The sequence below is a fragment of the Epinephelus moara genome, chromosome 7 (assembly GCF_006386435.1).
Source record: "Epinephelus moara isolate mb chromosome 7, YSFRI_EMoa_1.0, whole genome shotgun sequence".
In the NCBI taxonomy this organism is placed as follows: Eukaryota; Metazoa; Chordata; class Actinopteri; order Perciformes; family Serranidae; genus Epinephelus; species Epinephelus moara.
In genome coordinates, this window is record NC_065512.1 from 13,231,914 (window position 1) to 13,242,187 (window position 10,274).

Sequence of the window (10,274 nt, forward strand, 5' to 3'; positions counted from 1 at the left end):
ACATTGGGCGAGAGGCAGGGTACACCCTGGACAGGTCACCAGACTATCACAGGGCAATGTAGAGTCACCAATTAACCTATCCCCAATCTGCATGTCTTTGGACTGTGGGAGGAAGCCCACGCTGCCACAGGGAGAACATGCAAACTCTGCAAAGAGGGGCTCCCACACCCGGGATTGAACCAGGAACCCTCTTGCTGTGAGGTGGCAGTGCTAACCACCACACCACCATGCCGCCCCTAGTTGTCATTGGCTCATAAGAGGCAGCTTTTGTCATATAGTTGACCCTGTCTTTTATTTCTGGGGGTTTGCAAAGATTTGTATTTAATAACAGATGCTCAAATTACAGTGCAGGAGCAGGTTCAAAAATGTGTCAGGTTTCTATTTGTGCGTTTGCAAGAATTATTTTAAAAAGAAAAAGTAAAAGGACAAAGATACTTATCCGAAAACACAAGAAATATAAATATATACAGAGAGGATGTACTAAAACTAAATCTTAGGACGTTTTGACGTACAAACTTTAATGAATAAATTCATAAATGGATCAGAAATGATCAAAGTTGAGAAAGAAAAGCAGTTGTGCAGCATCTTTTCTAATATCCACACTCACACTTCACATTTAGTTTCATATTGTCTCTTCTCTCTAATGAACATTGATATAGTGTAGATTTTTATTCTGCGGTTTGATTGTAAACAGAATAACTGTGGGTCTGAACTGATGGTAAAATGGAAGATTTTATACTATATAGACTGAAAGAATAATCTGCAGATTAACTGATGTGAAATCCCTAAAAAAAATAGTTTAAAGTGGTATAAAATGAAGATACTCAAGCACCTGACAGTTGCACTTGAGTAAATGTACTTATTCAATTCCCTCCACTTCACTCAGGTGTGTCTTTGTCGTGCTAGACCTGCAGAGAGCAGCTCTGCATCCTCACCAAGTGATGCTGTGGTCCTCATCCCTAAAACATGACATCATTCTGAGAGGCTCAGTCTGTGTGTGGGGGGGCGAGGGGGCGTTCAAAACTGCAAATCACAGACTGTGACTGCACGGCTGTTGTTGCAAAGGGCGTGGACATTGTGTGAGCGTGTGTTTTATCACATAACGACATGGATCCTCTCGGTGTTAAGGATGTTTTCTGCCTGAGCATCGACACCTGCACGGAAATGAAGAATTAGGGCTGAGGAAACACCGTGCGGGCTTTTATTCACCCTGACTGAACGTGTGACACTCGAACGCACCACTTTGCGTTAGATACCGAACAGATGCAATAAGATAAATAAATAGACCCTTATCTATTTTCCGTCTATGGCCTCAGTTTGGCTGTTGACTTTGCTTTTATAAGCTTCTTATGGCTGCCACCAGCGGGACGCATTTAGGAGAATAATAGTGATAATAACAGGTCAGATATGGCAGTGAGGACATCAGAGCCGCTCTGTCAGCCCTGCGTTTACCATGAAGCTTTCAAAGGTAAGTCCCAGCATTGTTTCATCCTGCTCTGTAGCAGCAGTTACATTGACATCTCTCTGGTGTCTGCATGTTGGTGGAGTGCGCCCTGCAGGAATTGGCTCCGTCTCATTTCAACACACTGACCACTCCCCTTCAGCCCTCATACATCTCCATCCTGCCCGGGACCTGTAGGCTGGATGACAGCTTGTTTTAATAGGCTGCTCCTGTGAGTTTGTGTTTGTTGTGAAGAGGATGGAAGATGGGGAGGTGCCAGACTGATTTTTGGTTGTCATTTGGTCAGTGGAGCTACAGGTGAAGAGACCTCTGATGCCTGTCCACCTGAGTCCGGAGCAGGTGGGCCTGGAGATGTTGTGTCTCTGTGGGCAGCTGGACCTCCTCATCAGGGCACAGATGCAGCAGGTAGAGTGAACCCCCCCCCCCCAGCCATTAATCTCCTTTCATTTCCCCTTAGTTTTCATCAGTTTTTGATGTAACTTAAGTGGAATTTAAAGGGACAGTCTAGTTTATTTAAGGGACAATTTATCAGTCTAGGTTTTTTCAGTGTGAGCTGTCCAGTGTTGGCGATATGTCTGCCTGCTCTTGAATATAATGGAACTAGATGGCACTTGGTTTAAACGTCCAGTGTGTGGGATTTAGGGTGATATATTGGCCGAAATGGAATATAATATAATAAGTATGTTTTATTTAGTGTATAATCACCTGAAAATAAGAATCATTGTGTTTTCGTTACCTTAGAATGAGTCACTTATATCTACATAGGTAGAGGGTCCTCATTGTTGCACCACCATGTTTCTACTGAGGCCCAGAACAAACAAACAAACAAACCAAATATTGGCTCTAGATAGGGCCATTCACATTTTAACATCAGCCACTGTAGCATTGGAAACACACAGAATTTCAAGGTGAAACTACTTTATTCAGTGTTTTTTTTAACCGTTTAAATCACCGTGTCCATTTACAGATAAAAAACAACGACTGGCCAGCTCACTCAGCGTAAAAGTCAGGCAGGCAGTCCAAAAATGCATCCAAGGCACTCGGACTGTAGTTAAAAATCCTTTGTTAAAAATTGCTGTCACAGTGGTATAGTGTTTAGCATTGTTGCCTCACAGCAAGAGGGTTCCTGGTTCAGACCGAGGGTGGGGGAGCCCCTCTGTGCGGAGTTTGCATGTTCTCCCCGTGTCAGCGTGGGTTTCCTCCAGGTACTCCAGCTTCCTCCCACAGTCCAAAGACATGCAGGTTAACTGGTGACTCTAAATTGTATGTAGGTGTGAATGTGAGTGTGAATGGTTGTCTGTCTCTATGTGTCAGCCCTGTGATAGTCTGGTAACCTGTCCAGGGTGAACACTGCCTCTCACCCAACATCGGCTGGAATAGGCCTTCAACAGGATAAGCAAAGACAGAAAATGAACAGTTAAACCATGTACTTTGCCTTGGTTTATCCATGTACTAATAAAAGAGTTTTTACTACAGAGTGCCTCAGATGCATTTTTGGACTGCCTGCCTGAGACATGGACTTTTACACTGAGTGAGCTATTTCTTAAAACTTACTTCATTGTGCCTTAGCCCAGTTTCCTCACTGGGTCCATTTGTTTTGGAGAATAAGAGATCTCTGCGGATACTTTGGCTCCTGGTAAAAACCTCCTGAGTGTCTGGATCAGAAACAACGTGAGCACACATTAAGTTATCAGAGAAAATACACGAGTGCACATCAGCAGGTGCTGGGCTGGTGCCTCGTCTGCGACATGCCTAATAGCATAAGAGAAACATTGATTTTTGAAGTGAAACTGCTCTTTTCAGTGTTTTTACCAGTTTAAATCACCTGGTCTGTTTGTTTTGGAGAAGAAGAGACCTCTGTGGATAATTCAGCTCTCAGTAAAACTCTCCTGAACAATGAACACTGGAGGAATCAAACCAGAAGTTTCAGCTGGTGTTAGCAGCAATCTGCAATCCTCACTGCTAGATGCAACTAAATCCCCCTAAATCTTACACACTGTTCCTTTAAGCGCCAAAAAATACATTTGAAAAACTCAACAGCAATGTCTCTTTCCAGAAATCATGACCTGGTTACTAAAGATAATCCACAGACCTTGTTGTGAGCAGTTTCATGTAGCAACTATTTTCTTTCTACTGAGCTACGCCCATGAGTCGTAGCACCACACAGAAGGAAGTGTGCATCTACTCATGGACGAGAGGCTTGTGCTCATGACAGCGCAAGATGACGGCTGAGCTGTAACGTTAGCTAGCCCAATGATGCTAGGTGAGCTAGCAGTGGATGCACGCTTCCTTTTGTGTGGTGATACAGTCAGCTGATGTAGTTTAAGAAAATAGTTCCTACATTAAACTGCTCTCAACAAGGTCTGTGGATTATCTTGAGTAACCAGGTCATGATTTCTGGAAAGAGACATAGGTGTTGAGATTTTCAAAAAGCAACACAAGCCGAGTGCCATCTAGTTCCATTATATTGGAGAGAAGGCAGACATCTCTACAGCTGATATCTACAACACTCAGTAACTCACACCAAAACAATCTAAACTGATAAACAGCACTACAGGTAAGAGGAAAAATATGTATTTTTGGTTTTGGGGTGAACTGTCCCTTTAAGTAAAGGTCACGTTTTCCATCAAAGCACTAATTAGCCCCATGTGCATTTCCATCAGCAGAACTAAAGCAAATAAACAAGCATACTGGAAGTATAATGTATGAACCAGTGCACAACACACAGCCATTAAACAGGAGTCAATGAGCACTGGGTGTGCAGCACCTTAATTATATCAGCTAATGTTGGCCATACATCATGCATCTGATAATGGGCTGCAAATGAATGTGCATACAACTACGATTAGGACTCTGACATGCTTTTCCATCATCGTTAATTTGTTCTTCGGCAGTTTTTCTTTAGTTTTAAGCAAATGAAATCTTTTTTAAATCATAATTTACCACTTGCTGCTTGATTGGAAACCCATCGACTGAAAATTCCCTCTTCAGCAAAACAAATTAAGGAATCGACTCTGCTTGTTGCCTTTAATTTGAATTTCTTGAGATTATTTACGGTGCTATTAGTCACATTTAGGTCAGGCACTCACAAGTTTTCTTCTTGCATTACCTTCTTTAATTAATTGTGAACATTACACACATTTTGGGCTCAGCCAACTTCATATTTTCCTGGACCTATTTACATTTTTGACATCCTTTTGAATCCTGTCGTGTCCCTGTGATCCTGTCCCATATCGTAACTCTGACATTTATGACAGCACTCAAATGTAGCATTAGACTTGAGAAAGCCATTGCCAGTTTAATCATGATGTGTCCCAACATGCCGAGACTTGAAAAAAAGGTTTTAAGTCCATTAATGCATTAATGCGTGACATTGTTATACATAGTTTCTGTGTTACAGTTCCAGGAGCAGTTAGGACAAGGCTGCAGCCCAGAGGAGTCCGACACTTTCCAGGCTCAAGGATCAGAGATTCTCGACCAGATGCTGCAGTGCCTTGAACATCTACCAAAGCCTATGCCACAGCTGGAGGTATCACATCCAATGATAGTGTTAAAAAAAAAAACAGGACCATTATGGCATGCTGTTAAATAGCAGAGTATTCGTGTTACATGGTGTACCAGAAATCAGAGGGTTTATGTGTTTCCTCAGGACTACCTGGACATGGTGGGTCTGTCAGTGATGTTTCCTCGTGTAGAGGTGTTCCTTATTCAAGGCAGCCCGGTGGACATGCTGGAGAGGCCGCCAATGGACGGTAATTGAATATAAATGTATATCCAGCCAGGAGCAAGAAGCATATGGACAGATTGTGCATAGATTTAAAAAGACTCGTACTCGTACTCGTCGTCCTCCGCTTATCTGGGTCCGGGTCGCGGGGGCAGCAGCCTCAGCAAAGAAGCCCAGACAGTCCTCTCCCCAGCCACTTCCGTCAGCTCTTTCGAGGGAACCCCGAGGCGTTCCCAGGCCAGCCGGGCGATGTAATCCCTCCAGCGTGTCCTGGGGCGGCCCCGAGGTCTCCTCGCGGTTGGACATGCCCGAAACACCTTCCAAGGGAGGCGTCCGGAGGGCATCCTTACCAGATGCCCGAACCACCTCAACTGGCTCCTCTCGATGTGGAGGAGCAGCGGCTCTACTCCGAGTCCCTCCCGGATGTCCGAGCTCCTCACCCTATCTCTAAGGCTTTATTTAAAAAGACATGGGAAAGATTTTATGCCAGCCTGAATTCAGGAATTATATACCTTTTTCAAAAAATAATCTCATCTTTATATCCTTTTCCAGCCATGACAGATATGTCTTGCTTGCTATGCACATATACACAAACTATGTACACTGCATGCAATGCAATGTTCTGCTGGGAGACATTCATGTGGATGCCCCTTTACGCACTCCACCCACCTAAACATTGAGATAGACAAAGTAGACCCACTGATTGCAACAGTTCCCCCAATGGCAGTAGCCCCACAGCAAGGCAGTGCACCATGCCGCACCACAAAAACTGCTCAGGAATGGTCCAAGGAACGTGACAAAGAGCTCAAGGCATTGACCTAGCTTTCAAATCCCCCAGATCCTAATCTGATTGAGCATCTCTGGGACAAACCAGTACCTCAGAGGTCCTTTGTCCATGCCTCGACAGATCAGAGCCAAGTCCGATCTATGATGGGGCCTCTGACCTGTCGAGGCATGGAGACACCGCTGGGGGTGTCCTGTGTTGTCTGGCACCAAGGCGTTGTTGACGGATCCTTTGAGTCCTGTGGGTTGTGAGGTAAGGTATCGGCATGCCCAATGGATGCTCGATCGGATTGGGATGTGGGGAATTTGGAGGCCAGGTTGACGCCTTGAGTTCTTAGTCACGTCACTGATGGCAATAAATAAAAGAATGAATAGAGAGCAAACACCTTCTTCATTCTTGTACCTTGTGAAAATCATCTCTTTATACCTCTTTTCAAACTGGCTTATATTTGGACATTTCTTGAGCTCCATATTCAAACGGTTCCATAGTTTCACTCCACAGATGGAAATACAAAAACCTGTTGTACTTGCAGACAGTCTTGAGGATTATTCTGCTTAATGAGTGCTTTATTTTTGGTCCTTTTTAAATATTTCTTCTCCTGGTGGTGTCGATGTTCTCTTGGCATTTTTATATTCACATAGATGCCTTGTAGTTGAAGCAACAATGATTGATTCTGATCCTTATGCCAATCATCTACAGTGGGTGTTCCTACTATTAAAAAACATTCCTAACTAATGTGCTGATGCTTCTTTCGCAGAATATTTCTTCCACATCGCCAAACTGAACCAGCTCCTGGTGCTGAGTCAACAGCTAGAGGAAGATATCAGGCACCTTGGGAGTCATAAATACATCGCTCACCAGCTCTCGGTTATTTACGTAAGGAGAATAAATCACAACTATCACTTTTCAGCTCTTTTCTGTTATTCATCAACCTCTGTGTTTTTATTCCACTACACACTTTGATGTCTTTTTTTTTGCAGCAAGTCTTGAGTTCTTTCAGAGGAATTAAGGCTTTCTCTGAAATGAAGAAAGACATCGAGGCCAACTTCAAACAGATGAAACAGTCTCTGGTGGTCGAGGAAGGCTCCAGGCATGAACCTCAGCTGGCAGCTCACTACATTAACTGGTGAGTCAAAATCCAAAATGTGACGCTGATGATGATTAATGCAGCAACAATCTGATACCGACCATATGCTGCTTCTCTGTGCAGGATATTAGAACTAACTCAAAGCTTAACGTCAGTGGTGTTGACGCTGCCGGAGGAGCTGACAGAAGACCTTCACCAGGCCGTGACCTTCATCTCTCAGTTCCTGTCCTGACTCACCTCAACCAACGTCTCTGTGTCTATGAATCCTGACGTCTGATGCACCGGGTCTCTCCAGGAGCTTCTAAATGAACTGACGTTGTTAAGACTGTGAAAAGGTGCTACACAATTTGATTCAACTGATTGATGGTGGGATTTCATTGACAAATCATGTAGGTTTTTATATTGTCCTCCTGAATGTGGCCCATATTAGTCCCTATGATGAGTCAGTTGTTGGAAAATGAATGTAACCTTGTTGAATCCTTCCTTGCACTACTGTTAAAACTACTGTTATTATTCCGTTCCTTTCTTTTTTTTTACCTAAAGTGGAATAATAAAATTGAATGCAATAGGGAAATGTGTTTGCTTTCTCCCTGTTGCTATAACAACATATAGATTAGCTGTCAAATCAGCTACATTGTCCCTCATAAAAACAAAGTATCATTAGTGAAAGATCAACATTAAAGGCCCCGCAATACCTATTTTCTGATGCAGCTATGAGCGATCGATTCCAACATGAACACAAGACTTTCTGCAACATCCCTCCATCCATTTTCATCAGCTTACCCAGGGCCGGGTCTCAGAGGCAGCAGGCCGAGCAAAGCACCCCAGCAACCATTTCCAGCTCCTCCTGGGGGACCCCAAGGCGTTCCCAAGCCAGATGAGATATGTAATCCCTCCAGTGTGTTCTGGGTCTGCCCTGAGGCCTCCTACCAGTGGGACGTGCCCGATCCTGATCAGATGCCCAAACCACCTCAACTGACCCCTTTCAACATGAAGGAGCAGCGGCTCTACTCTGAGCTCCCTCCGGATGTCCGAGCTCCTTACTCTATCTCTAAGGCTGAGCCCAGCCACCCCACGGAGGAAACTCATTTCAGCTGCTTGTATCCACGACCTCAATCTTTCGGTCACTACCCAGAGCTCATGACCATAGGTGAGGGTTGGGACGTAGATGGACCAGTCAATCAAAAGTTTCGTCTCCTGGCTCAACTTTCTCTCCTGCAACAATTTCCTGTGTTTGTATTTGTGTCTGAGCTCCTCTCACTAGTTTGAAATGGGTGGGACTCAGCTTGAAAAGAAGTGATGTCATGTACTTCTCTGCACTAATCAGGATGTAGCTGTATTTGCACAGTTTAAACTGAAGTAATAGACAGTAGACAATCAGGCTCCACCATGTAGAGGTGCCCCGAGTAAAAATATTGTTTTATTTACTCAGTTTAAAACACCTTTGAGGTGCATATTCCAAAAAACATTAATGCGTAATTAATCTACTACAAACTAACTAAGCTAAAAACTGGTGGACCAAACGCAGACTCTGGAGACAGTTCAGGTAAAATAACACAGTCTTTACTGGTCAAACTGTAGGTTTGGTACACAAAGGGACAATCAGTGAAGGCAAACAAATCCAAAAAGGATGAGGAGGAGGCAGAGTCAACAGGCTAAATCCACAAAAACACAAGAAAACACAGTGAAATAAAAGGCTGGAACGCTAGAGACACAAGGTACTAAGACTAAGTGGCACTGAGAGAAAACAAGACACATACTATATACTCTGGTGAGAGGAACGATAACGAGACACAGGTGAGGCCAATCAGGGTGGGACAGACAATCAGACACAGGTGAAGTCATCAAAAGGGGCAGGAAGTGAAGTGATCTGAAAGGAGAGGAGATGTGAGTTTCAAAGTAAAACAGGAAACAACATGAATCAAAAAAATAAACAAACATAACCTAAGAAACTTGAGCTGTGACAAACTTAAAACTAAAAATTAAAACTATTTCTACCTCGACTAGCTACACCAGTAAAAACGTTGGGTAAGCAGTGATACATTAGTATTAACGTCATGATACAAATATTTAGTTATAGAGAGACCATTTTTACATTTGATATTTAGGTGTTCCTACTTCTGTACTTTTACTCAACTTGGATTTTGAGTGCAGGGCTTCTACTTGTAGTGGAGTACTTTATGTTGTATTGGTATTTACGGAAGTAAAAGATGCCAATACTTCTTCCACCCCTGTTTTTAGGGTTTTAAAGTCAAGGTTGAGGGAGGTGGGACGACTAGCTGGGATTGGGGGCTGCACCTTATGATAAATAAGCAAGTGCACTCATTGAAAAGCAGAACATTTAACAGGGGGAGGTGTTTCTGGGGCCTGAGGGGTCAAGAGTAGGGAGCTGAATGAGGGAGGAGGGGATCCTAGGGGGAGGTGTAGAAAGAGAGGGGAGAGGCGGAGGAGTCAGAAGCAAGGTTCAATGGTTTTGCACATGCATTGAGTAGCACTGGAGTATGTTAAAATATGTGAACATTGTAGTTTAACAGCATTAATAATATATATTTGCATAGTTTCACATAGTACATCCATTTTTTTCATTGGTTTATATATCCGCAGATTAAAACTTAAATGCATGATGTCCACCCGACATGCATATTTATAAAAAAATAACTTAAAAATTTTGTTTTTCATGATTAAAGAGGAATGTAAACACTGAAAGGGTTAATATATATTATGATTACTGCCTTGTGAATCCTTCCTCTGACAATGACCTCACTCTTGCCTGTAATAGAGCAGCCATGTCAGCCTGTGGTCTATGATGAGTAAATGGCGCCTCCTGCAGTCCAACTCCTGCACAATATTAAATCTGAAAATACCGCGACAGCTCCCCTCTGAATTAACTACTGCTGCTGGTTTATTGAAACAAACGACACATACAGGCCACATTAAGACACTTTAACACCATATTAACGGCTGAGAGGAAACAATACAATGTTCTGTAATATTATTTATTAAATAAACACCCAGTAATGACTCATATCTGCCTCATATGTCATACGTCCTGCAGATGTTTACAGTGCTGAGGTATGCAGAAACCAAACCGGACACGGTCTGTCTGTCACAGCCGCCAGGGGCGGGACTACACTGTGAGTGACGTTCCAGACTAACCAATCACACACGTTCCATTCGCTTTCTCAGCCAATCAGGTTAGAGCTAGGCTGTCCTGCAA

General features: G+C 43.4%; 1 protein-coding gene across 2 annotated transcripts; it reads left to right on the plus strand.

Annotated features, from left to right (window-relative positions):
• The first annotated feature begins 1,040 nt into the window (after positions 1-1,040).
• Positions 1,041-7,631, plus strand: si:ch211-218d20.15 (uncharacterized). 2 transcript variants are annotated; one of them, XM_050048902.1, is made up of 7 exons: positions 1,042-1,468; positions 1,749-1,867; positions 4,863-4,991; positions 5,112-5,214; positions 6,728-6,846; positions 6,951-7,096; positions 7,181-7,631. In XM_050048902.1, the coding sequence occupies exons 1-7, from the start codon at positions 1,408-1,410 to the stop codon at positions 7,287-7,289; spliced, it is 786 nt and encodes a 261-aa protein (XP_049904859.1). In that variant the 5' UTR covers positions 1,042-1,407; the 3' UTR covers positions 7,290-7,631. The 2 variants fall into 2 exon arrangements, with proteins under 2 accessions (XP_049904860.1, XP_049904859.1); XM_050048903.1 differs by lacking the exon at positions 1,749-1,867 and having other exon boundaries at positions 1,041-1,468.
• Positions 7,632-10,274: the final 2,643 nt, after the last annotated feature.